At 34.2% G+C, this 27170-nt stretch overlaps 9 protein-coding genes across 9 annotated transcripts; 4 read left to right on the top strand and 5 right to left on the bottom strand.

Annotated features, from left to right (window-relative positions):
• Nucleotides 1–126: 126 nt before the first annotated feature.
• Nucleotides 127–4636, bottom strand: glcS (glycogen synthase; the record flags this gene model as incomplete). The annotated part of the gene is made up of 4 exons (XM_020581814.1): nucleotides 127–234; nucleotides 1750–1801; nucleotides 3050–4364; nucleotides 4444–4636. The coding sequence occupies 4 exons, from the start codon at nucleotides 4634–4636 to the stop codon at nucleotides 127–129; spliced, it is 1668 nt and encodes a 555-aa protein (XP_020427684.1).
• A 67-nt stretch (nucleotides 4637–4703) lies between these two features.
• Nucleotides 4704–5636, top strand: PPL_11054 (uncharacterized protein; the record flags this gene model as incomplete). Its single annotated transcript, XM_020581813.1, has 3 exons — nucleotides 4704–4774; nucleotides 5014–5122; nucleotides 5484–5636. The coding sequence occupies 3 exons, from the start codon at nucleotides 4704–4706 to the stop codon at nucleotides 5634–5636; spliced, it is 333 nt and encodes a 110-aa protein (XP_020427683.1).
• Nucleotides 5637–5700: 64 nt separating this feature from the next.
• PPL_11053 (uncharacterized protein) lies at nucleotides 5701–5899 on the bottom strand (the record flags this gene model as incomplete). The annotated part of the gene is made up of 2 exons (XM_020581812.1): nucleotides 5701–5709; nucleotides 5744–5899. The coding sequence occupies 2 exons, from the start codon at nucleotides 5897–5899 to the stop codon at nucleotides 5701–5703; spliced, it is 165 nt and encodes a 54-aa protein (XP_020427682.1).
• A 757-nt stretch (nucleotides 5900–6656) lies between these two features.
• On the top strand, nucleotides 6657–9109 carry PPL_11052 (uncharacterized protein; the record flags this gene model as incomplete). Its single annotated transcript, XM_020581811.1, has 3 exons — nucleotides 6657–6726; nucleotides 7486–7562; nucleotides 7814–9109. 3 exons carry the CDS (start codon nucleotides 6657–6659, stop codon nucleotides 9107–9109), a joined length of 1443 nt encoding a protein of 480 aa, XP_020427681.1.
• A 1394-nt stretch (nucleotides 9110–10503) lies between these two features.
• myoI (class VII unconventional myosin) lies at nucleotides 10504–18211 on the bottom strand (the record flags this gene model as incomplete). Its single annotated transcript, XM_020581810.1, has 6 exons — nucleotides 10504–16429; nucleotides 16507–16584; nucleotides 16646–16937; nucleotides 17012–17362; nucleotides 17422–17485; nucleotides 17735–18211. The coding sequence occupies 6 exons, from the start codon at nucleotides 18209–18211 to the stop codon at nucleotides 10504–10506; spliced, it is 7188 nt and encodes a 2395-aa protein (XP_020427680.1).
• Nucleotides 18212–19483: 1272 nt separating this feature from the next.
• PPL_11050 (uncharacterized protein) lies at nucleotides 19484–20951 on the bottom strand (the record flags this gene model as incomplete). Its single annotated transcript, XM_020581809.1, has 2 exons — nucleotides 19484–19672; nucleotides 19818–20951. 2 exons carry the CDS (start codon nucleotides 20949–20951, stop codon nucleotides 19484–19486), a joined length of 1323 nt encoding a protein of 440 aa, XP_020427679.1.
• A 1103-nt stretch (nucleotides 20952–22054) lies between these two features.
• Nucleotides 22055–23209, top strand: PPL_11049 (uncharacterized protein; the record flags this gene model as incomplete). The annotated part of the gene is made up of 2 exons (XM_020581808.1): nucleotides 22055–22157; nucleotides 22293–23209. 2 exons carry the CDS (start codon nucleotides 22055–22057, stop codon nucleotides 23207–23209), a joined length of 1020 nt encoding a protein of 339 aa, XP_020427678.1.
• A 219-nt stretch (nucleotides 23210–23428) lies between these two features.
• Nucleotides 23429–24189, bottom strand: PPL_11048 (universal stress protein; the record flags this gene model as incomplete). The annotated part of the gene is made up of 4 exons (XM_020581807.1): nucleotides 23429–23533; nucleotides 23619–23810; nucleotides 23875–23936; nucleotides 23994–24189. 4 exons carry the CDS (start codon nucleotides 24187–24189, stop codon nucleotides 23429–23431), a joined length of 555 nt encoding a protein of 184 aa, XP_020427677.1.
• A 932-nt stretch (nucleotides 24190–25121) lies between these two features.
• On the top strand, nucleotides 25122–26860 carry PPL_11047 (1-aminocyclopropane-1-carboxylate synthase; the record flags this gene model as incomplete). Its single annotated transcript, XM_020581806.1, has 3 exons — nucleotides 25122–26108; nucleotides 26193–26488; nucleotides 26782–26860. 3 exons carry the CDS (start codon nucleotides 25122–25124, stop codon nucleotides 26858–26860), a joined length of 1362 nt encoding a protein of 453 aa, XP_020427676.1.
• Nucleotides 26861–27170: the final 310 nt, after the last annotated feature.

The raw sequence follows: 27170 nt of genomic DNA, 5'->3' as shown, positions 1-27170 counted from the left end.
AAGACCGACTGACTTATTGTGAATTTTGTTCTTTCTTCTTAAGAAGAGTAGAGAAGTGGGCAACAAAACAAAAACAAAAAAAAACAATATTATAAACAAACTTTATCAGAAAATATAAAGTTTAATTTATAATTGTTTACAACTTGAATGGTGTTGTGTTGATATTGTTTGTTTCTTTCTTTCTTGTTGTTGTTGTTGCTGTTGCTGCTGTTGTTGTTGTTGTTTGTAGGTAATCTTTCACAAGATTCTGTTGAGGTTCGTCAGACCAAAAAAAATCACCACAGGCAAGAAAATAAAAAAAGACAAAGTGTCAGAGATAGAGTGTGGCAGTAGAATATTGACAATTCACAAATTGACAGAAATAAAACTACAATCTATCTACCCACTTTTGTCTTGCTTTCAGTCTCCAGTGATAAAATTGAATTGAAATCCAATTTTAATTTTATGAAACAATTGTTTACTTTTTTAATTAGAGATCTCTATTTTTGTTTAATTCTGTTTTCTATTGGTTTATTTTTGTAATTTTTAAGTATTAGTTACAAAAAAATATTATTTTAATTATTTGTAAAACATATAATAATATATTTATAATTATTATATATAAAAAACAACAACACAATTACTGATTTTATTTTATTTTTCTATATCAATTTAATTTATTATATATAAATATATATTAAACTATAAGTTATAAATTATTGTATCGTTATAATAAAAAACTAAACTAAAAAAGGTGGTAAAAACACAAATTATTTAATAGATTAAAGATTTTTTTGTTTTTATAATTTTTTGTTTTTTTTTTTTTGAAAGTGTGTAAAAGGGAGGGAAGAGGCGTGGTGGTGAGGGGAGAATCGTGGTGGTCTTAGAGTTGTTTTAATAGAATTTGTTTGTTGTTGTTGTTGTTTTGTAACATTAAACAACAACGGTTACTTTGATTGGTTTTAGATGTGCTGTTTGTTTATTATTGAAGTAAAAATACTTCCACATAAGCCTAAGTAATCGATAGTGAGTGTCTACTATATAATTACTATAGTAGTGGACATTAGATTTTAAAATATATAAATTTGTGGACTGACTGACCTTATGGACTGTTCACTAAAAAGGAAAAGGTAAAGGTATTACAAGTCGACTAGACTCGGTCCAACTTTTACATAAAATTAATCTATACAACAAAAATCGAAACAACAACCACTCAAAACAAGACAAGACAAGATATATATATAAGATATTTACCAATATCGATTCGAATAACTTTTAGTAATATAAAATTAAATTAAATTAGATATAAATTACTATAAAAATATAAAATCACTTTTTTTTTTTTTTTTTGATTTGAAATTTAATTAAATAATTAAGTCGTTAAATTATTTATTATTGGATTTTAATTTAATTGTTTTTTTCTTTTGTTTTCGTTTTATTGTTGTAACAAAACAAACAAACAAACAAATTATAAATAAAAATAGAAAAACAATAACAATGTTTACAATATATATTGTTATTTTTAAAAGTACTCCACTCCTCTCAAAATGCTATTTATATTGCTATATATGTATGATATTTATTTACGAAGATTATTTGTATTTATCAGTGTTAAAGAGTGTGTGAGTGTGTGAGTGTCAGGCGTTGTCTTTATTAATTCCGAGTGTTTAAAAAAAAACAAGAAAAAAAAAATCAAACAAATAATATATATATTATAGATAGATGTATCAATTGTTTTTAAAACATTTGATATTTGTAAGATTGACCTACTACTTTTAACTCTTTTTTGCTATGACTGTTGTACTGACTGCTATTAATGTAACTACTATTTTGAAATCACTAATTTGATTTGTTGTGATATGATTTGATTTGCTAATGACTGATTGATTGATTGTCTAAATCTATTTCTTGAGTGTAATAAAATAAATAAATAAATAAATAAAATATATAAAAAGTGTAATATTGAACTTTGACTTACTTGCAAACAATAATAATAAATTAAAAAAAGTGTAGTTTGTTTAGTTATTTTAATTTTATTTTAATTTTATTAAATTTTTGTTTAGGATTAGGGCGTGGAATTTTCAAACATCAATAAAATTTGAAGATGTGAGATGGTTTAAGAAAACCAAGGTTTCGGTGTGTTTTGATATTTAGATAAAAACAAGATAGGAAGATAAAAAAAACCAAATTATGATGACTGACCATAATTTTCTTTTATATCTTTTTTTTTCAAGTGTCAACATCTGCTTTGCACCATAATACCTAACACAAAAAATAAACAATGTTGTTTGAAAAGTTGTGTGTGTTGTTGATGTTGTTTTGTTTTTTTGGTGTGGGTGTGTTGTTGATGTTTTTTTGTTTTTTATTTTTCAAAAACATTCATGCCTCTGGTCTTGAGAACCATCGTGCGAATATTCGTCTCCATGAGAAAAGAAAATTTGCTAAAAACTTGAGTTTGTTCATCTACAAAACAGAAAAATTCAACTAAAAAAACAATTCACTGGTCGAAAAAAACCAAATGAACACCTCAGCACGGAATGAAAGTTATTTTCAAAATTCCTTTAACAAATTTTTTTTGAAATAGAAATTTCTAAATTGGTTTTGTTTTTTAAATGTTTTATATTTTTAATTTGGACCATTGGTTTATATTTTCCAATTTAGATAGTACTAGTATTATAAAAGTAATTACCATCAAACTTTAATCTTTGTGGAATCAAGATAAACACAGCCATTGGATAGTTTTTATATTTTATTAATAAATAATATTAAATAAGATTACATTATTTTGTACATATCATATAGTATCTCAAAAACAGGAAGTAGTATCCCCAAATCTAGATTGAAAAACAACTATTTGTCTGGCGACCTTGTGATATCAATGAATTTTATTGTGTAAGGTGTTACCCAAGTTTTTGTTTTTTTCGATAATGGTGCGAATAATTCAAAACATCGTCGACCACATTACACCAATTTCAAGGTTGTTTAAAACAATATCAAGTTAATAATATCTAGAAATGTGTTTTGTTTTTTTCAATTAATTTAAATTGCATGATCTTTTCAATGATCTTACAAATGTATAAATAAATTTATTTCTTGTTTTTTGTTTGATTTGTTGTTATTGTTATTGTTGTTGTTGTTGTTGTTGTTGTTGTTGTTGATTACAATTGGTTTTGAGGGTGATGAAACAGTAGTAGTATCTTTTGGTGGAGTTGTCACTGTGTTTATAGGTGTTGTTGCGCTAGCGGTGGAGGTTGGTGAAGTTGTAGTTGTTGTTGGAACTGGATAGGTTGGTGGTTTAGAGTTGACAGAGGTGTTTGGTGATTGTGGTGATTGCTTTAGACTCTCTGTGAGCAAACTGGTTTGTTTTGGAATCGATGAAGGTATTGGCATCGACGAGGTCGGTGTTGAGTTTGGTGTTGGATTCGAAGGAATTGGCAGTTTGTTTGGTGTTGGAATTGGAATGGAAGTGGTTGCTCTGGTTGGTGTTGGGGTGGTGACAAAACTGGTGACAGTTGGAATAGGTGGAGTTGGCATTGGAATGCTAGTGGACATTGATGTCACAGCAGCGGCAGCAGCACTGCCAGTTGTAGAAGTGGAAGTAGTGGAAGTTGGAGTATGTGGTGGTGATACAGCCGATTTGGTTGTTTGTTGTTGTTGATGTTGCATTGGTAATAATGATGATGTTGTTGATTCAAAGTTATTACTATTGTTATTATCCTTTGGTAGAGGATTTGGAATATTGATAACTGGAACTGTTTCACGTGGTGATGTTGATGTTAGGATGCTGCTAATATTACTACTATTATCTTTGGAAGGTGAAGTTGCAATTCTTCCGGAAGAAAGGTTGCCAGTTGGTGACGATGGTCTTGAGGATATGCTTACAGCAGGGAATGCGCGATCCAATGCTAGTGAACGGGCGGTAGTGTAGAACTTACCGAGACTCTTCCAATCGAGAAGCTCCGATAGTTTCTCTGTTCTGTTTCTCAGTTCGATTCTCTGTCTACGATCGAGTTGACAGAACTTCCAGAGATATTGGGTCATTTGATCGACCGATTCCTGTGGTGACTTGAATCTTCTGTCGACGATATAGATACCCTTGGAGTCGGGATCGGCCAGACCTCTTCTCATAAAGTTGGCGAAACCAGTCAGGTTACTTGTTACCGATGGTACACCGAGGACGGTACACTCTGCCGGTGTGTATCCCCATGGCTCATAGTAAGAGGCAAACACACCCAGATGACAACCTCTAACAAACTCTGTGTAGTCCAACGGAATCAAAGGATTAGTAGAACTAAGGAATTCTGGATGATAAATAATCTTAACTCTATCCTCTGGTGCATTGAATAATTTAATTCTACGAAGATGATTTAAAATTGGATCGTTAACTAAATATATATATATATATATTTGGATATATTGTATTAGAAAAATGTTTTTGGAAATTGCTGAGTAAAGTTAACTTACAATCATCTATCATGTTATGTGTTACTATTGGTGGTAATGATGGACGTTGTTTTAAAGCGAATATTCTTCTCTTTAGCTTTACAAGATCTTCTTGTGTGAGTAGCTCTTCGGGTGAGATGACTTTACCTCGAGATGTCATGTCAAAGATTCTGTCACCCATGCTCTCAACGAGAGCGTTACAGGTTTTTCTCATGTCTTTCAGGTAGGACTGACCCTTGAGTGATTCAACGTTGAAATTGTTGGTTTTCGCTGGCATGATGATGAATGCCACTACGGTGAGAGTCGATCCCGATTGTTGGAGCAGTTTGTTTAGACCGGCCAGTGCATCCAAGTACATGTCGACACCTTTGTTATAATACTCATAGCGACCCGCTGTGAAAAAGTAGAGTGTATTGTCCAAGTCGAAATCGTAGTGTCCATAGAAGTGTCCTCTGACAAACTCTTGCAACACATTCTTGTACTTGGCGTGGAGATTCTGGAATTCGTGGAGCGCTGTGAACTTGTCGAGTGTCAGACCGTTCGGCAGGATAACATCGGCCTTTCGCTGGAGAATCGTTTCCGATTCGAAAGCGGTGATCTCAGAGACCGTCGTGAAGACGTGCGCTTCCGCAGCGGAGCGCTTCTCGATCCAGTGGCGATGGTAGATTCCACGTTTCGACGCCTCGAAATCCATGTTCAAGTATTGCATCTGGTTGTAGAGATCGACACCGCCAGCCGACAAGTAGCGACCGAGCAGAGTGGCATGCGTAGTAAAGATCGTTGCCACTGGAATCTTCCATTTCTTCAGGAGAATGAGACCGACCGACGCTTGCCACTCGTGGAAATGCGCGATATACTTGTCGTTTGGATTGACCTCGGCAAACTCCTTCAGGAACAACGCCACTTGATATCCAAAGATAATCGATTCATTCGTTTCATTGTCGTTGGGCTGTTCGAATCCCGACATCAAATCCCAACGCCACTCGCCAAGCTTGTGGAAACTACTTCGCAGTTCAATGAGAAACACCTTGGGATAGCTATCGATCAACCACTTTCCAAAGTGTACCTGTATACCGTATTTATTCATCATGTTATCGATTACCGGTGAGGTCAGAGGTCCAGGAACCAACGGTTCAAACTCTGTCGATGCAGTCTCTGGATTATATGGTCCGATGAGAGCATATCTAGATTTATATTCTTCAACAGTAATCTAACAACAACAACAACAACATAGCTATTATTAATTATTTATGAAAACAATGAGATCTATTATTTTACTTACTGGTGCTTTTGACTTTAAAACAGTATAGATACCACCTACCTTCTTGGCGACTTCCCAACCGACGTCAAATAGTGCAACATTGGAATCGGTCGAACCAGCTGGTTTATCGATGTTAGCAGAGCGAGACAGTGGTGAAGGTGAAGGTGATACCATTTGAGTATCACCACTACCCTTACTAAGTTTCAGCTGTGACATTACATTATCTAAATATGTACTATTAGGTGTGCCAAAGATCATCATCCTTTAGCTATATTATATTATTTATAAAAAAATAAAAGAATCTTAAACTATTATTAATAATCTAATCTTTTTTTATCAATTAAAATATAAATGAGTGAGTGGTGTGGGGGTGTTCGCGAATGGTGACAGAATTATTCGACTGCTGCTGTGAATGACAACGAAAAAAAAAAAACAAAAAAAAGTGTTCTAAATTAAAATTTTGGTGAACTACTATAAAAGTTATAAAAGATCTTTATTTATTTATATTTATAGTTTATTTTTTGTTAAAATGAAATGAATAGAATTAAAAAAGTAGAATAGAAGATAAGAAAAGATAAGAAAGTGATTGAATTCGGTTATTGCAACTAACTTTGATTTTTAATAATTATGGAGGTCATACAACAACAAACAAAAGAAAGATATTTAATCAAATAGATCGATCGTGCATAATTAATTGATAGAATGCGCTCAACCTTCTTCTTTTTTTCCAAAAGAGGTAATATATAACAACAAAAGCGACAACAACGACAACACCAATTTTCATTTCAAAATTTTTATTTATTAATATCTATTTATTTGATGAATACATACAGTGAAAGTTAATTTTTAATACAATATTTTTATTATTATTTATTATTATTGTTATTAATACTTGTTGTTGTTGTTGACAGGTGTGTTGTTATTTCTTTTGTTTTGTAATATTATCTCACATTTGATTGATGGGAATATCAATATGTATGTTTATGTCAATTATTTCGAAACAAAAAACTATCTGTTTATTGATAATTATGGTGGTCGTTGTTGTTTTTTATTGTGTTGTTATGTTGACCTTTAGATGATAACCAAAGGAATTGGTTGGATTATTAATAATAATAATAAAAAATTGAAATTATGACGTTTTTTTTGAGACACACACACACAAATCTAATAAATTGTGTGGTTGTGGTGGTATTTGGGATTCTGTGGTGGAGTGGTGTGTGGTTTGTTTTTTTTATTTTTTTTAATTAAAATATATTTTATTTTTTTTGTGGACATGCATTAAGCTTCAGATCATTGACCAATTACATCAAATAATTGTTTATTTATTATTGTTAAAAACAAGAATAGGTTTAATTTTTAAAATAAAAAAACAGGTTTTCAAAAGAATAATTCTATCATTCATAGCTAGGAGTTTGATAGATTGATTGATTGATTAATTTTTGTAAAAAAGAATCAAAAACCACAAACCAATGAATTCAATGGTTCAAATTAGTTTACTCTTTTACCATCGAACTTATTATACATTATAATAGAAAGTATTAAATAAATAATAAAATTTAGCTTTTGGCTATATTCTATTCACTTGTGTACTTCACAAATCTTTGGTTCAATATTTCCCACCTTAATCCTTGGTTTCCTCTTTAATTTGTTCCTTTTTAGTAATCCTTGTCCCATTTGAAACCACAAATAAGATTCTTTGGAGGAGTGAGGTTGATTTTACTTGATCAATTTGAGATCTTTTTTGTCTACAATTCTTCTCCATTCTTCTTCAGAAATACTAGAAATTTCAAACTTTTCCTTAGGTTCGATGGCGATGAGAAGTCTGTCTAACATTTCTTCTATTCTTTCGAGTGTGCTACTGTCTGTAATGATACTGTCTGTATATAATTATATGATAAAAATATTATCATCTTTTAATATTTCTTTGTATATTCTAAACAATTAACTATGAATGATAAAAACATGATCACCAATCACGATGTTTTTATTAAAATAATTCTTTGAAATTTTTTACAAATCTTATCTAAAATTAGAGAACCCCACCAAAATTGCTTTATCTATTCTTTTTTTTTAAAAGGTCACCCAAAAAAACTGATAAAATTAGATTAAATAAATTAATTTATTTATTAGATCAATCAAATAAGTTTAATAATGGATAATAGTATATTTAAATTAGTTTTCAATAATATTTTATTGAGAAATTTTATATTTCAACAAGTTAGATCAATACACGTAGATTGTTTGCGAGAAAAGAGTTACAAGTGGCATGAAGTAGAGTGTAAACCATATCTATTGGCTGGTTACAACTACTTTCAATTGTTAAAAGAATATTATAAAGGTGTAGCAGGAAAGAATAAGAAATGGTATAGATTCCTTGTTTCTTCGTCGATCGATACCGATTTGGTGATTGGCAAAACATTGAGAATCGCTGTTATACAAGACCGCTTGGAGATAGTAAAGTATTTCATGGAGCATTACAAGCTGTATGAAGAGGTGGGTCGTCTTATGGGCAATGCCGTTTGCTATGGAAAGATGGACATTCTTCTGTATTTAGATCAACTGCCAGCAAAGAATAAAGATTATGCGGTGTTAATAAGTAATACTCCACTGGGTGGAAATTTCCCAATGTTGGAATGGATCATTAAGAACAAGTTGGCTACAAGCAGTAGCAATGACAATGAAACTAGATATATTCTGTTGGAAACGATAAAGAATGCTGCTTTGGCTGGTCGTGTCGATATGCTGGAATTCTTGATGGCCAGAGCAAAGCTGACGACTCTCAGTGAAGCGGCTACTCCATATATCTTGGTATCGGCAATCAAGAGTGGTAGTATTGCAACGGTTGAATGGCTGTTGGCACATGGTATCGAGTATGAAGAAGGTGTCAACTATATAAATCTCGCTGCTCTACATGGTCATCTCAATATGGTACTCTATTTCCACGAGTGGAATCTCGGTTCGTTCTCACCAAAAACCATGGACTTTGCTATTAGCTCCGGAAGTTTGCAGCTCGTTCAATGGCTACATGAAAATCGGAAGGATGGATGTACACACTCTTCGATGGTTAATGCTGCATCCAAGAATCGATTGGATATGGTTAGGTGGCTGCACCTCAATCGATCGGATTCCTTTGACAATAGCATTCTCAATGATATCTTAAAGAATAAGCCACAAGTCTCTGTAGGTATCCTACAATATATGTTGGACAACAAGTTGTACACGGTGATCGATAACCACAATATTGCAATGAGCATATTTTCTAAATCGATCGGTGAAAGCGAACAGAAAGTAAACAATTTAAAATTCTTGCTCTACAACCGACATCGACTTTTTGACAAACCAATCGAATTGGCTAATCTATTAGAATTATCAATAGATTCAGCGGTATCGAAATACGTCATTCAAAGATATTACAATACCAATTAAGATCAATATTTATTCATTATTTATATATATGTTTATTTATTGTTTAAAATTTCTTAAAACACTCTGCAATGATAAACAATAAATTAAATGTCATATTACTAAAACTTGGATTATATCGATAAAGAATATTTATTTCTTCCTTAATTTCAAAATTCCTAATTAAGAACAGGAGGGAATTTACACTCACAATGAATACCCTTAGAAATTTCCTTTGGTTGCCAAACACAAAATCTATTACCAGCACACATATCAAAACTGTATGACAATCTTGCACAAATTCGACCTGAAAAACAAACAAAAATCTTTGTTAGATTTAATTAAAAATAAATTATTTAATTTTACTTACAAGTTGATTCTGCATCATATTCTTCAACTTCGGCAACCATTAAGATCATACCAAAAATTAAGGCAATAACTAAAATTACAAAAAAAGATACTTTCATTTCTATTAATTATGAATTTTTATTTTAAACTTGAAATTATTAATTTATTGTTGTCATTATTTATACCTTTGTTTCATGAAGACACTCTAATTAATTTTGTTTTGTATTCCAATTTTTTAATAAAATTTTTTTTTTTCATATTAAGAAAATATATCTTTAATTTCCAAATATTAACTTATTTAAGTAGAATTTGAACTTAACACTTTTTTACAAATCAAGTTATAATATTTTGATACCCTCACATTTTTAATTCTATCAAAGTGAGTTTATTTTTTTTCTACATAATATACCACTATTTGGAATTGAATTGGGTTTTTTTATATGATGGATAAACAATAAAAACAATTTTTTAAATGTATAAGTTGCCATATTCTCGAGAGCAGATAATGCTGTTCTCATTGAAGTTATGATTCCAACACAAATATAAATACTATAGTTTAGAGATAAGATAAATTGATAGAAGTTGACAACAAGAATATTAAAGTTCTTAATTTCAGAGATTTAACATGTTAATGAGTCGACAGTAACAACGATATTATAACATCATAGTTTTTTTTTTAGATATTGTCAATCCATACCATATGACGACTACTCCATTCTAGTCTATCACATTGACAATTCATTTAGAGAATAGACTAGACAATTGTTAACTTTGAAAATAAAATAAAGTTAATATATAAAGGTATCCAAACCTACTTTTGATTATTTCTAAAATCAAAAAATATCAAATTTTATGGTTTAGTAAGGTAAAAAAACACCAGTTGTGATTAATCAAATGAGAATGAAGACTTCTCTAACATCATACATTATAAATAAAGAATTTTTTTAAATAAATATATATTTTTATTATTATATATTACAAATTAATTTTAATAGTTATATAAGGTTGTTTGGTTTGTTGGTGTGTGTGTATATATATGTTGGTTTTGGTTTTTTGATCTAATATTTCTCTTAATTCGAATAGAATTGATAAACTGAAGAGATAGCAGTTAATTCGTTGGATGCGAATGAATTCTTTACTGGTTTCATAAGATTTCCTGTCATGATTACGAATGAATTATCTGAAATGGTCCAATTCGATATATTTTGGTAGGTCCAGAAATTCTTGGCATCCTTTGGCGAGGTGGCATCGAAAATAGATACACCCTTCTTGCCAATTGCAAGGATAGCCTTTGGTGGATTCTCCTTTTGGGTTACGTTGAACAATGTGCATCCAAAGAGTGCACTCTTACCCATTTGTTGGAGGAATAGTAGCTTCAAGTATTCCTGGGTGTGCGATACCAGCTCGAAAATATGAGTTTCAATATTGGATGACCAGAACTTGATATTCTGACCTTGGAAGAGAACGTCTGGAATCACTTGTTTCAATAGATCCTTGTTGGAGATTTGAAGTTTCGATTGATTTGGATAGGCGAGTTGGATGAGAATCGATGCGGCATATGAAATATCACGTTCGCTAATCCAATACATTCCACGCATCCATTCCTCACGGATCTGAAGGAATGTCAACTCAAAGGCGGTTTCATCGGTTGTCCAGAGATGTTCTTGATCCAAAATCTTGACAATATCATCCAAATAGTATTTACGACGAACTTGGAAGTAGAAATCGGCTGGATTGATACGTTTGTCGTTGTCGGCCAGCTGCTCCCACGAAGTCATCACATCGTAGATCAAATCGTTGTCACCGAGTGGACGACAAACACCAAACATATCGTTCATCTGGTAGAGTCCGAAATTCTTGGACATCGCTGAGGAGATACCGAATTGAGTGAGTGCTTCACCTGCCAACTCCTTGGCGGTGGAGTAACTCTCGAGTTTGACGGCAATGGTTGTTTGGCTGAGAGCGCGAATCTTACAAGTTGGAATTTCGTCCAAATTACGGAGTGATTGAATTTCAATGGTGGATGGACCGTGTTTACGTTGTAAGCCAACTGGATGAGCTTCGATTCTCTCTATAATCGATTGGATTGCTTGTGACAATGGGACGTTATTGCTTGATTGCACGGCGATGTGACGTGCCATCAGTTGTTCAACAAAGACAGAGAGCAGTGACTCGGTGGGTGGATATGAGATCGAGAGGAATTGTAGCAATTCGAATCCACGACGAACTGAATCTGGTTTTGGATTACGGTTGGTCTGACGGTAGACTTGACAGTAGATTTCATCGCGCAACTCTGGAGTTTGAATACCGGTCTCAATGATTTCTTGGGCAACCGATGAGTAGGTGGCAGACTTTGAAAGTGGATAGTCTCCCATGTAGATCATTACCAATTGGAAGAGATGACAAGCCTTCTTTGAGTGTTTGGAATCGGCCAACTCCAAGAGTGACTCCTTGATTGGATCTTTGGTAAAATAGAGAACAGCGTTTGGATCGGCTGGTGCTGACTTCTTCTTAATGGTACCGGATGGTGCCATTGAGTTACGCTTGAGTGTTCTAAACTTGGTTTGTGCCCAGTTACCAAGAGTTCCAGTCTCTGCTTCACTGGCTGGTCCAACAGACATACGTGAAGATGCTCTGAGATTGTCCATGTCGGTCGATACTCCACGAGTAGCTGGTTGCTCGGTTGAGAGACGAGCTGGTGGAGGTGGTGGTGGAGTTGAGAGCATTGGTGGTGGTGGCGATGGTGTTGAGAGCATTGGTGGTGGAGTTGACATGGTTGGTGGAGGTGGTGGAGCGCTGAGAACTGGTGATAAAGAGAGATTCGATGGTGGTGGTGGAGGTGGTGGTGTTGCGATGGACATTGGTGGTGTTGACACTGTTGGTGGTGTTGATAACATTGGTGGTGGTGGAGTTGACAACATTGGTGGTGGAGTTGGTAGAGATCTTCTGTTTTCATTGGAGGTTGTTGGAGCTGGTGGAGCTGGTGGTGGAGGTGGTAGTGATCTTCCAGAGGAGGTTGTAACTGGTGGTGGTGGTGGAGTCGAGGACATTGGAGGTGGTGGTGGTGGAGTTGGAAGTGATCTTGGTGGGAGTGATGGTGATGCCGATGATGGTGATGACGATGCCGATGTTGGAGGTGGAGTTGGAAGTGATCTTGGTGGCATCATTGGTGAGGAGACAGCTGGTGATGTAGGAGCGGAATCGGATGCTGGCGATGATGATGAAGCTGATGGTTGTTGATCGGTCAACAAAATCTCAACATGATCCACTGGGAATGAACCTTCTCTTCCATTGAGAGAACCAATGTACCATTTGTTATCTTGATCTTTCATTACGATAGTGATGATATCGTTTCTCTTGAAAGAGAGAAGAGTGTCGTCGTTGACATTGTAATCACGAAGAGCACGAGCAAACTTGGCACTGTTACGCAACAAGATGGCGTAGTCTTTGATGAGAGCGACAACACGTGCGGCATCAGAACATTGGAATTCAAAGTTGACACGTCCCTCGATGTTCATTGTGAGCGACTTGTTGTTTGGATTGACTTTGATGTTGTTGATACTGACTGCACTATAACGGATGGTTGCCGACGACTTGAGTGAAGTGGAATCAAAGATTTCGATATCGGTGATATTGAGTGCAAGAATGAATGACTTTGGATAGGAAACCATGTCGCAGTTGTGTTCGCATTTGAATAGTGAACGACTAGCCAATGGATGGTGGTATACCAAATCAATCAATTTCTTCTTGGCATCCTCTTGAGAGAGACCTTTGTTGGCACGATACTTGTTGATGAATTCCTCAAAGTGATGTTTCTCAACGTCGGGAGTGTAGTATTTACCACGTCCATTTCCTGGCAACCACGAAACAATGTCTTCAGTGATGTCACCGGAATCCATTTGTAGTCGCATGGCACCAATAGAGAGGAGGAACTCGTTGTTGTTGAAGAAATGTCCATTGAGAAGATCACTGTAGACCTGTTGAAGAATGAGATCCGACTCGACTTCAGTTGCATTGTTATCACCGACAGCCATGAACAATCTCTTCTTAAAGTAAATCTTAAAGTTGATATTGAGTTTGGCAGACATGGTTGCCTGGAGTGACTCGACACGCGATAAGATATCGGCGACTTTATCGTCGGCAGACAAATCACGTTCGATACCATTGACAGATTCCACCAGTGAGAAACCGTGGTTGGTTGGACGAAGATGTGCACGAATAGCCAGTTCGTTACTGGCTTCTGCGCAGCTTGTTGCAGAGTCGATGTAGTATCCCTTGAAACTACCGTCCATCATTGTGATACGCACAAAGATTGGACGAAGTTCACGCAGTGCTTCGAGCTCGGTGATCGATGGAACCATCTTTCTTGGCACGATGGTGTGGTTGAAACGTTGGAGAATGGTGTAACAAGCACTGGCAGTATCTTTGACGGATTTGGCTGCTGTCTCAGTGTTGGCTGTGTTCTTAATGTAGGAAACGGCATACTTGATAAACTTTCTAGTTGGAACGAAGGTAGCACAGACAAAGTGAATCAACTCCCAGACACGCAATCTCATTTCCAATGTTGGTGTATTAGTCGATTGCTTGATGAGTTGACAGTAGATTTCATCACGTATCGATTCAGTTGCCAATCCTTTAGCCAGAATATATTTAACTGGTGCAAAGTGGTGCTCTGATGAATCCGATTGTTTCTTTGAGGTCAAATAGCTTTGAATCTTGGCAAAGATTTCTACGGACACCTTGACAACTTCAGAGGATTCGTGTGCAAGCAGCGACGATTTGATGAATGACTTTTGGTAGGTGAACAAATCTTCCTTTTGTTTGTGTTTCTCTGCGTTGAAATGCTTGTTGGCAAAGTCGTAGAAAGAGTACAATGAAATCTCTTCGTCGGAAATCAATGGTTTCAAATTGGATTGTTTAGCAGTGGTATGAGCTGTGGCGGTTGCTGGAGTGGCAGCTGCCGAGTCGTTCGAACCGGATGCACCCGAAGCGCTGCTGGGTGGTGGAGGTGGTGGAGCACCAAGAGTTGGAACAAACAAGCCAGCCAATGAAGCGGGTGGTGGTGGAGGTGGTGGGAATTCTCCAAACATTGGTGGTGGAGGTGGTGGGAACTCACCAAACATGGGTGGTGGAGGTGGTGGCAATCCAAACATTGGTGGTGGAGGTGGTGGGAATTCATCTTCGTCGTTGGTATTCGATCGGTTTCCTCTTGCTGGGATGGGTGGTGGTGGTGGCAAATCGCCGTTGAGACTGCTCATTGGGATTGGAGCAGCATCGCCAGTGGTACCTGGAACTGGGACTGGACGAGACGATGGCTGTTTGGCGTTGGGAGTTGGTGGTGGCAGACGTTTGAGTACATTCTCAATGCCGGCTGGCAGTGAGAACTTAGAATCGTCTACATCCATCTTTGTGACGGTCTGAACTGTTTGTTTCAAACCGAGAAGCAAGTCGGTGAGTGAAATCTTCTCGAGTGCATCGGCTGACATCTCATACATCTTGGCATTGTAAGTGTATGGCAGAGTATCATCAGCACCGACACCACCTTCGAAGGAGAATTGATCCATCATTGAGAATACATTATCCAAATCCTCAATTTGTTGACTCTGTTGTTCTTGTAGCTTACTCTGGAGACTGGCAATCTCGTCGAGTTGTTTGAGTTCGGCCAATTGCTCTTTCTTCTCCTGTGCTTTCTTGGCTTGTTCTTCGTCTTTCTTGACTTTTTCTGCTTGTTCACGAGCGATCTTCTCTTCGGCGACACGCTTACGATCTGATTCAGCCTTTGCGGAATCCTCCTTGGCTTGACGTTCGCGCTCCTCTGCTTCCATACGTTGACGCTCGGCTGCGGTTTTCTCGGCGGCAGCAATCTCTGCCAAACGTTGAGCACGCTCACGTTTAGTCTTGAAATGTTCATGTGCCTTTTTACGCGCCAAGAATGCACGTACTCCACATTGCAACTCTCTGACATCCGAGAGAGTTTTGAGGTATTGACGACGTGCTTTGACCATTTTCCAGAAACTTTGAATCACTGTTGCTGCACGTCTGGTCTTTATCAACTCGCGACGAGCATTGGCAGAACGAATCGCTGTTTGGAGAACCAAAGAAACTGCACGAATTGCCTTGAATTTCTTTTTGAGACGGAACATTCTCCATGTGGCTTGAATCTTGGTGACATGTTTGACAAGATACAGCTTACGATGTTCCTCGAGCTTACGGTATTGGGGATCACGAATAAACACTTTGGTAAGACCCAATTGCCATTCGTCTGAGAGAATACCCTCAAAAGTCGATGGGTTGACACGCGATATCAAGTTGGCGCAAGTCGATTTGTGGTCGGCGGCACGCGCTGCAATGTCGAGCAATAGATAACGGTCACGGAATTCTTTGTGGGTATGACGAATAGGGAATCCAGTCTTACGAATACGAATGGTTTCCATCATACCGGCGTATCTGAGTTGTGCTTGAACGAGTTCATCGTCAAAAGTGAGTGGTTCCTTCAATGAATTTGGCTTGACACAACGCACGTAGTGAGGAGCTGTCGAGGACAATGTATTGACCAACGATTGAAGCTGCACTTTGAATTGGCTACCTGCTGTTGTCTTCTTTTTCATGGTGGCACCCTTGTCGTCGTCACCGTCGTTCGATTCCTTGGCAACAGCAAACAACTCGACAATGAATTTGTTCTTGCACTGCTGGAGCATCAGGAGGAGATCGTCCGACAAAGTATCTTTATTCTTGTCCAAGAATCCTTGGGTGTCGTAACTGACTTCACCAGCATAGTGTTTCACAACAAAAGTGGTCTTGGATCTCTTTGGTTTCTCGTAGTAAGCGTGCTTCTCGTGGTTGGCATGCAACTTTTCCAACAAAGTATTATCGGATGCTTGTGGGAAACGGCATTCTTCATCCAACAACGAAAGAATACCCAATGGTCTCTTTTCAATTAAATCCAAACATTCTTGATTATCATTATATGTAATCTTTGACCAATTAATCTTTTCCCTAAAAAAAAAAAATAATTATTAATATTTTCTAATTTGATAAAAAATATATATATATATATATGGTAATCAACTTACTTTTCATATTCTTCTTGCTCCAATTTAAATATATGTTGATTGAAATGTTGTTGTAATTTCTCATTGGCAAAATTGATACTAAAATTATTATATTAGGTGTATGTTTCTTAACTTGATTTTTCATTCATTGCAAACTTACCAAAATTGTTCAAAACTATTCTTTTTAAAGTTTTCGAAACCAAAGATATCCAATACACCAATGAAAGTACTGTTTGGTTGTGGCTTGTGAATTCTAGAGTTGATAAATGTAACCAACCAATTGAATACATTTCCATATAATGCTTTGGAGAATGAATCTCTTGTATCTTCTGCTTCATTCATTTTAAGTGGAATCACAAAGTTTTGTCCTTTAATCAAAACATGTCTAATAGTAAGACATGTTTCCAATTTAACTGGATCCAATTGTAATAGATTTGCAACAATCTTTAATACTATATTAATCAAATAAATAAGTAAATGTAAATAAATTTCATTCTTATGCTTATTAATAATTAGTAATACATACTATCTTGATTGACTACTCTTGAACCTTCAGCACCTGGTGTCTTTTCATATTTCTCGAATTGAAGATTACCAAGGTGGAGAATTGCAGCGAGAATTGCGAAAATGGTATCTTGTTTGTCCTCTGGTAGACCGAGTACCGACATGGCATATCTAACATGTTCAAAGTCCTCTGCATCGTTGATTCTATCGATTCTAATACATCCACTTTGATTCAAATAATGATATTCCTCTGGTTCACCAAGTGACAACTTTGTCTTTAAAGCATCGGAAGCACCTGCCAACAATTGATAAAATATATGATAGTTTCTCTCTGATTGTGCTTGACTCGAAATTCTTGATTTCTCCAATAAATCTAAAAACAATATCAATTAGTCTCTATACAAACTATTTATTTTTAAGCTATTAACTTACAATTTATAATTCTAGCACCACAAATATGACCACTGGTGTTAAATTGAATCTCAATGAATTTACCCTAAATTTAGAAACAAACAACAAAAATGATCACAAAAAAATATTAATCACATGGTTAGTTTTTGAGATTTTTTGATTAAATTTAAAATCGTGATGGATTTTTCGAAAATGATCAGATCAAATTTGTTTTGACAAAAAAAGAATGGATGGTTCTGATTTAGATGGATTAGTTTTTTTGTTCGTCGAAATTTGCTAAAGTTTTTTTTTTTTTTGAAAGATGATTGTGTGGGTTGTTATGTTTGTTACTTACAAAACGAGAAGAATTATTATTTCTAACGGTTTTGGCATTACCAAATGCCTCGAGAATAGGTGATGACTCTACAATCATCTGCTCCACTTGACTGTGTTTGTTGGTACGTGCTGCCAAGTACTGAATAATGAGCTTGGTCGACTCTGTCTTACCTGCACCCGACTCACCAGAGATGATAATCGATTGATTCTTGCGGTCTTCCAACATGTTGGAGTAGGCGGCGTCTGCAATGGCAAAGATGTGTGGTGGCAATGAACCTCGCTGCTTTGAGAAATAGGATTTCACGATCTCTGGTGTGTAGATCGGTAGAATCTCATAGGGATTCACTGCAACCAAAATCGAACCAGTGTATGTATAGATCTCTCTTCTTGCATAACGAATCTTTAGATTGGTCAACAATGATTCCTCTGTCAAGTTTGGCAAGGTAATCATATCCTCTACCTCTTCGAACCTTTCAACTCCATTTATGATATCCATTTTTATTTATTTGATGATGATGGTGGTTGTGATTTTGTTTTTGCTTTTTATTCTAAAATAATTCCAATTCTTGATATATAAATTAAAACTAAATACTGACTATTGTTACTGCTACTACTAAATAATGATACAAATAAATTATATATATTAAAGATTATATCCTAAAAGGATATTTTGACAAAAAAAAATAAAGAAAGAAATAAAACAATAAAAAATATAGTTGTTGACAACAATGACTCAACTCTTTAATTTAAAAAGAGAAGCTATATTGTTACAAAAAAAGAAAGAAATTATAGAAAGAAGAAGATAAGTGGATATACAAAATGGTTGGTTGGTTGGTTTGATTGATTGTTTGATTAATAGATAATAGGTATGAAGGAAAGTGGAAAGGAACAGAAAGGATCACCCAACTGCTGCGCTGCAATAATATTATTTTTAATATGATGATTTGATTAAATAAATTAATAAAAAAATAAAATAATTGTGTCATTCAACGATATGAATCTGATGATGGTTCAAAATGAATCTCAGATCAGAAATGGGTGCTAAATTGCGTTGAGTGGTCAAAATAATAGTAGTTTTTTCTTAATTTTGATTTTTTACTAAACACCAGTCGCCTAAATAATTTCGAGACACACCGTTTTTAAATTTTATGTTTTTTTCATTCTTTTTTGATTATTTCGAAATCTAGATCGGTTGAGCATCTTTGATCTCAATTTTTTGGCACTAAGCAAAATTTAGATTACCCCCAAAAAAACACAAAATAAAACAATTTTTTTTCATCTGCACAATCCAATAAACTCGATAATGTTTACCGTTATTTTTAACGGTTAATGTGCACACTAATATATTCAGAATCCCAATGAAAAAACAATATAATAATATAATAGAACAACAATAATAAATATTATTAAACATACCGAAAGAAATATATTAAATCGTGATATGTTGATTAATATCAAGATAAGATCAATATCAATCTACATCTTCCAATGAAATCATCTGAAAAAATGCAATAAAATAAAAAGAGTAGTAGTGGTAATATTAATTTAAAAAAAAAGATAAGATTGTTTATTATTATTTTATTTGTATATATTTTATATTTTTAAAAATGGTTATTTACAATGTTGGTGAAAAGTGAAATGTTGTGTTGATGTTGTTATGTTTTTTTTCTTTTTGTTTTTTGATTTGTCTAATCAAATACACTATCAATTAAGAAAACAGATGATAATAGAAGCATCTTGTCTTCGGCAGATAGAGAGGTGTGGAATTTCAAGTCATAGCCGGTAGCTCTGCTTGGTCTGTGGAGAGAACCGATCTTGGTACCGAACGAATCCTTGATATCAAACTTCCATCTCTGAGTGCTTGGGAAGAGAGAGAAGCACTTTCTTCCATTGGAGTTGAATGCATCAACATGTTCTTTGTTGCATTCGACATAACCGAATTGCGCTCTATTGGAATCTGTAAGTTTTAATAATCTACCTTGTGATTCTCCTTTGAATAACTATTAAGGTAGATATTATATATTAATTATTAAAACAATAATGTTAGAATATCTTATTCTTTTTTTTTAAATTACAAGTTAATTAATTTATAATATACTTACTAAATCACCATTAGTATTTCTCATGTTCAAATCGAATTGGTGGGATCCTTTTTCCTCTTTGAAACATTCAATGAGACGTTGTTCGTTGTTTCCATTGAGGATAAAGTAGGAGTTACGTGCACCACCTTGTTGAGCGAGGAAAGAGTCAACTCCGAGCAGGTTGTTGCTCCATGACGAGAAGGAGTTGGTTTGGAGCAGGTTGGATTGAGAGAGAGTTGGTTTCGAGTAGACTACTTGTTGGGTGCTCTTTTCTTGGATGCTTCCGGCTCTTCCGAATTGAACGGTTGTCGATGGCTCGATGACAGCTACAGACACTGGATGACGTTGGACATCAATCTTTGGAGCACGATGGTTGATGCTGACAGTTGGCTCGGTTGGTGTAATGGAGACATATGGCACTTCATTGGTAATCTTAACGACTGCTTCACCTTGAGACACGGTAACCTCTGGTTGAGCGGTGGTGAAACTGAGTTCTGGTTCGGCCTGTGAGAATTGTAGACCCGGTTTGTCTTCACAAAGGAATTTCATGGTTGGCTCTGGGTTGTTCCAGGTGATCGATGGCTGTGGTTCCTTAACTTGGATCGATGCCTTTGACGATGGAATAACCTCGACTTGAGCTGGTGCTTGAGATACATCGAGCTTGGGTGGTGGTTGGGTGAGGTGAACCTTTGGTTCTGGCTTGACGAAACGGATGATTGGATCCGATTGGAGCACTCGGATGTTTGGTTGGTAGCAGTCCATGAAGATTTCGGGTGGACCGTCCAACTCGAGGAATACCTTGATAGCTGGCATCTTCAGAGTAATTTGTGGAGCGTAGTGTTCGACTTCGATCTCTGGTGCCTTTTGCTCGACTTCGACACGCACCTCTCCAGAGTCAACAAATACGTCTGGGGCACATGGAGTCACTTGGACATTGACTGGCTCTTCAGTAACCGAAATAATATCAGAGGCACGACCAATGTTAATCGATGGTGCTTGACGTTCTACATTGATAGTACGTTGCTGTTCTTGAATCTCAAACTGCAACTGTGGTTGATTCAATGTAATGAAAGCTGGTTTCTCTTTGATATTAAGATCATAATGTTGACCACCACGAGTACTTTTTCTCTCTGGTGAGTAATTTTTCTCTACCATTTTTTATTTACTAAAAAAAATAATTATTAATTTTTAAAGTTAATATTAATATATATATATTATATTATTTAAAATATGTTTATTAATTAATTTTACCTTTATAAATTTTGTTTATATAATTTATAAATTATTATTATTATTTAATTTAATTTAGTTATTTGTTTTTAAAACACTTTAAGTTTTAATTATTTGGATTTTAAAATGTTTAATGGTCTTAAGAATTGGTATTTCGATTGGGAAAAAGAACCAAGTTAAAGATTTTCTTTATCAAAAAAAACAATTGTCGATTTAATGTACCTTACCAATTGGTATGTATCAATGGTGTTGTGTTGTGTGGTGTATCAAATCTAAATGATAAAGATTTAGTTCTTTGAGCATTAGATGAAGACAGACCTGTGTTGATTCCATTTCAACTTTGGTCACAAGTTCTTTTTTTTTTTTAAAAAAGTAACAAAGTACTTAACCAATCTGAATTGCCGATATCGAATAGAGATATACTATAATATGTTGTATTGGGTATTCTAATATTTTAGATTCATAAAAAATGAATTTTCATTCATTAATTTACAAAATTTTAATTTTACCAAAATAGGTAAAGTCCATATTTCGACAAAATATTTTGTTTTTTAGTTTTTTTTTTAATAATTAGATTTGTTTTTTTATTAGTTTTTCGATATTGACAAATATTATATTTTACCTTTTGCAGCTAAAGAGATCAAATCGGACTTTTTTCAAAATAATGACACTGTAATGAAAAGTTTCTACCCAATCATGTTTGTTTGTAGTTTATTAAACAAAAAAGTACCATTGATTTCGAATCTTTTAAAATATTTAAATTGTTTTTTTTTAACAGATCATATTGGATAGCTAAAGTGTTTGCCAAATAAAATAAGTAGGACCAGATAATAGCTCAATCTTGTATCAGCAATAACAAAAGGCCAAAACCATCCAAAACAAAAAGCAAAAGTCAACTTTTAAAACTTATTCAAATTGTTATAAACAAATATTAATAATTAATAATAAATATAACAACAGCAACAACAAAAAAAAATAATTAATTTGAAATCTTTAAAGATAAATAATAATTATAATATTTTAAAATCATGTCACAAACAACTTCATTAAAAAAGGAAGAATGGAATTCCGCCAATGGTTTAGTTCAACAAACAACCACAACTAAAAAAGTAGTTGTTGAAAATCCATCCAGTGTATCTTCTTATCGTTAGTATCCAACTTTTATTAAAAAAAAAAAATTGTATAAAAGAAATAATAATAAATTATTAATTCTTTTTTCTTTTTTTCTTTTCTTTTTTTTTAATTATAATTAATAATATTTTTTAGAATCCAATTTATCTGGATCAAATAATATTAGACATACAACAAACAACAGTGGTTTGAATCAATCGATGCAACAAGGAGGATGGGTCGAAGAGGGTGGAGTTTTCAAGTTGGAACAACCAAGACAACGTGTTTTCGTTGACAAACAACAAACCAATGTCCAAGTCACCGAAGGAAAGGATCTCATCAATATCACCGAGATGGCTCCAGAGATTATGATCAAGGAGAACGCTCCAAGAGTAGAGGTCATCCAAAAAACTGTTACTGCCGACGTCTCCATGCCACCAGCTCAAGTCGACATCAACCAACCAACTCCACGTATCTTCTTGGAACAACAAGCTCCAATTATCGACGTCAACCAAATCGCCCCAAGAGTCGAGTTTGTCCAACGTGAGCCAATTGTACATGTCAACCAACCAAAGGCACAAGTCGTAATCAACCAACAGAAGCCGGAAGTCAAGATCCAATCGGCTAAGCCATTGATCTCCGTTGCCATGTGTGAGGCACCAAACATCAAGATCCAACAACAGGAGCCAGTCATCAAGTTGTTCAAGAGTGAGCCAATCATCAGAATCTCTGAGCTCAAGGGTCAGCCAGAGGTCATCTTGAGAAAGGCAGAGAACTGCACACTCAACTGGAAGCCAATGCAAGCACCACTCCTCCACATCCAAAAGTCATCGATCAACTCGATGAGTGCCTCCAGCTTCCAACAATACAACCAACCATCGAACCTTCAATTCAGAAAGGATGAATTCACACAATCCAAACAAATCAGCACAGAATTGCCAGTCTCCTTTGAAAAGAATGCCTCATGGTTGCAACCAAAGACTGGAGAGTATTTCCACGAAGAGTCCGTCAAGAAATCACCAATGAATGCTCCACTCAGTGAAACCTCCTATGTCCCAGTCACTCAAATCTAAACAGATTGTTTTAAAAACTACAACCCAAAAAAAAAAACAACAACAAAAAAAAATAACCTAATTTTTTAAAAAAGATAAGATAAATAAAAATAAATTTGTATATATTTTAATAATTCCATTTTTTGTTTTTTCAATTTATTTAATATATATTATTTGTTTATCTAAAATATAATAATATAATTGTTTAAAAAAAAAAATAATAATTTTGTTTAATTGTTTTTAAATATGTAAATGAAGTCTTTCGAAATCATTAAATGATTCGATTTCTTCATGATTCTCTCTTGCTTGTTCGTGTTCGAATCTTTCTTTCATTTCCTCAGTTTCCTAAATAAAAAAAAAAAAGACAATGTTTTGTTAATAATTTTCTTTAATATATTATTACTTTGGATATTAAGACATTCGATATTACCTTGATACAAATAACATTGCAAGGAGCATGTTCTAAAATATATCTAGAGGTACTTCCAATGAAGATTCTCTTTACTGGTCCCATACCTCTTCTTCCAACCACCAAGTAGTCAATCTTTTTCTCCAATGCAGCTTTACATACTGCTTCACCAACATGATTACCATGACCAAGCAATGCTCTAAGATTTTGAATCTAAAAGATAAAAAAATTATTATTATTATTTTAACATTTTTTAATGACTTCAAACAAAACTTACACCAAGATGTTTAGCAATTTTAGCTTTCTCAATCAAGATTGATTTCGATTCCTTTTCTATTGCTTTTAATGATTCTAAAAGAATAGATAGATTTTTTTGGGTTAACTTTATCTATTTACAAATAATTGATCTTAATATGACTTTACCTGTCATTATTACAGCAGACATTGCAGAACTTGGGAATGTAATTGGATCCTCTGCAATGGTAATGAGGAACAATGTATCTTTTTCCTTATCAATCAACTGAGCAGCAATCTCTTTGATTGCCAACTCAGAGTTTGAACTCTTATCTACAGAAATCATATAGTTTACCATGATTTAAATTAATTGTTGATATATAGATAGATTGTTTTTATATTATTTAAAAGATATATTTGTTATTGCTTTTCAATTAAAATTAATACGCACACAATCAAAAACCATTCTCATTCTCACCATTTGTCATTATCATTAACATCACACATTAAAATAATTAAAAAAAACAATAAAATTTAAATAAATTTTTGACACATCCGACCATTTTAAGTAAAAAAGTGTGGTTCATATTTTTTATTCAAGTTCACCACCCACACAAACAGCTATGAGTAAGAAAAAAGACAACAAAAGATTACAAACATAAAAAAAAAACAAATATTTAAAATAACTGTATATTATTCTAAACATGAATGAATTAACTTGATAATATAAATCAATATTTAAAAAAACAAAATAAATAATTAAATAAAAAAAATGGGAGATTTAAAAAGATTTTGCAATAGGTGTTGTCCAATAAAAGATCTTTGAATTTTGTTTATTTTTCTATTTTTTCCCCAAACAGTTCTGATCGTGAATTTCAGATTTTTCACTATCTTATTCCAATCCACTTTTTATTATTGTAAACCCAACGCGCTACAACACATAGATTTATCTCAAATTTCGGGAGCAAGTCCTTAGAGGTAAAACAAACTATGAAATTCGATATCTTTTTAAATATTTTTTACAAAAAGTAAAAAAAAACATTATTGTTCATATTACAAACAAAAATTACAACACACACAATATATAATATATATTTATAAACAAAAACTACTCACATACACACACATAACAGATAATATATAGCATTGTCATTAATATATTATTATTATATTTGTAGAAATATCTTTGTTTTATATATTTTATTTTATTTTTTATTTATATAACTAAATATAGTAGTTAGTTTTATAATTTTATATTATAAACAAACAACAATAACAATAACAACAACAATGTCTATATCAGATAGAGCTATGGTAGAACTTAAACCACAGGCTGGTTCCAATCCAAAGTTGGATATGGCAATTATGACTGCTGTTCGTGATATGTATGACCAAGCGAGCAATCCAAACGGTTATATATTTTGTTCGATCGCCGAGAACAAGTTGTGTTACGATTTGTTGAAGCCAAAGTTGGAACACGACCCAAATCTCAGTCAGTTGCTTGCAAACTACTCGATGTTTGGCGGTATGGCTTGTTTCAAAAAGTCGATTACCACCATGCTCGAGAACTACGTGTTCAAGTGTGCCGCTGGCGAGGTGTCGCCGAACCACTTGCTGGTCGGTGCCGGTACGACCTGTCTGTTGGAAGCGTTGTTCTTTGGATTGTTTGAGCCAGAGGATTACGTGATGATTCCATCGCCAATGTATCAGGCGTTCGTCACCGACGCACGTGTAAGAGCACGCGTCAAAGTTCTGCCCGTCAGCATGACATCGATTGACAGCGCCAATGGCGACATCTCATTCCGTTTGAGTGTTGCCGAGTTTGAAAAGGTTTATGCCCATGCCGTGGCGACCGGTGCTAAAGTCAAGGGTGTCTTGTTGTGCAGTCCAAACAACCCGACCGGTACCATCTTTGGCCACGAAGAGCTGCTATCGATCGTTGACTTTTGTAAGGAGAAACAGATCCACTTGATCTCTGACGAGATCTATTCACTCTCGATGTTCTCTGACAAGCCATTCACCAGCATCTACCAGGTTTTGGCTGGAGCACTCGGTGATTCCGTTCATATTGTCTCTGGATTCTCCAAGGATTTCTGTGTCAATGGTTACCGTGCCGGTTACGTCTACACTCAAAACGCCAAGCTAATGCACTACCTCATGAAATCCTCTGTGTTCTTCTCATGCAGCAATCCAGTACAATCCACTTTGAAAAATATTTTAACAGACCAACCATACTTGAAGAATTATATCGAAACAAATCAATCAAGATTGAAACAAGTAAGTTATATATATAGCTTATTAGATATTATATAATATGTTAGTTTATATTTTATTAATTCTATTTTGTTTTGTTATTTATAGCATTATGAATTAACTACAAAGTTATTGGATGAAAATAATATACCATACTTGAAATCGGAATCTGGAATGTATTTGATGCTCGATTTAAGAAGAGTTATGAAGGATATTACATTTGAATCAGAGATTAAAGTGTGGGAAGAGATTTTCGATAATGCAAAGGTTTTGATCAATCCAGGTAAAACATGCATGTTCGACCAACCGGGTTTCTACAGATTCATTTTCACTCAACCTGAACCAGTCTTGAGATTAGCAATCGAAAGAATTGCCAAGGTTTACAATAATCTTTTAAATCAAAAGTAGAGAATAACAACTTATATATATTATTAATTATTATTTAACTATGTAGTATAAAAATATTAAAATAAATCAAGGATTATTAGTATAATTTCCTTATTTTAACCATTTTGATCAATAAACTACATTGTTTGAAATCTTAAAAATTTCTATATGATATCTTTTTTAAAATCTGAATCTGGTCATGTGTGAATTAACAAAAGATAATTATTTTCTCGATCAATTATTTGTTAGTTAATTAAAATTAATAATGGATAAAATATCTAGATATTTAATAATGTTTTTAATAATTCAGTATTGAGAAATTATATATTTCAACAGGTCAGATCAATACATGTCGATTATTTAAGAGAAAAGAGTTTAAAATGGAATGAAGTAGAATGTAAACCATATCTATTGGCTGGTTACAACTATTTTCAATTGTTAAAAGAATATTATAAAAATATAATAGAGAATAATAAAAAATGGTATCACAAGTTATAGATTACTCCTTGAAATCAGATAGAACAATCTATCATACATTGACAATAGCAGTTAGACATAATAGATCAGAGATACTAAAGTATTTCATGGATCAATACAAATTGTATGATTTCTAGAGAAAGATCATTGATGAATGAATCTGAATATTAATTGGAGGTTTGTGTTTTTAACCTCATTTATCGGTCTTTTTTGTTTGTTTTT

Source organism: Heterostelium album (genome assembly GCF_000004825.1).
Source record: "Heterostelium album PN500 unplaced genomic scaffold PPL_contig20, whole genome shotgun sequence".
NCBI lineage: Eukaryota > Evosea > Eumycetozoa > Acytosteliales > Acytosteliaceae > Heterostelium > Heterostelium album.
Note: the sequence above shows the minus strand (reverse complement) of the source record. Positions and strands in the feature narration are given on the sequence as shown.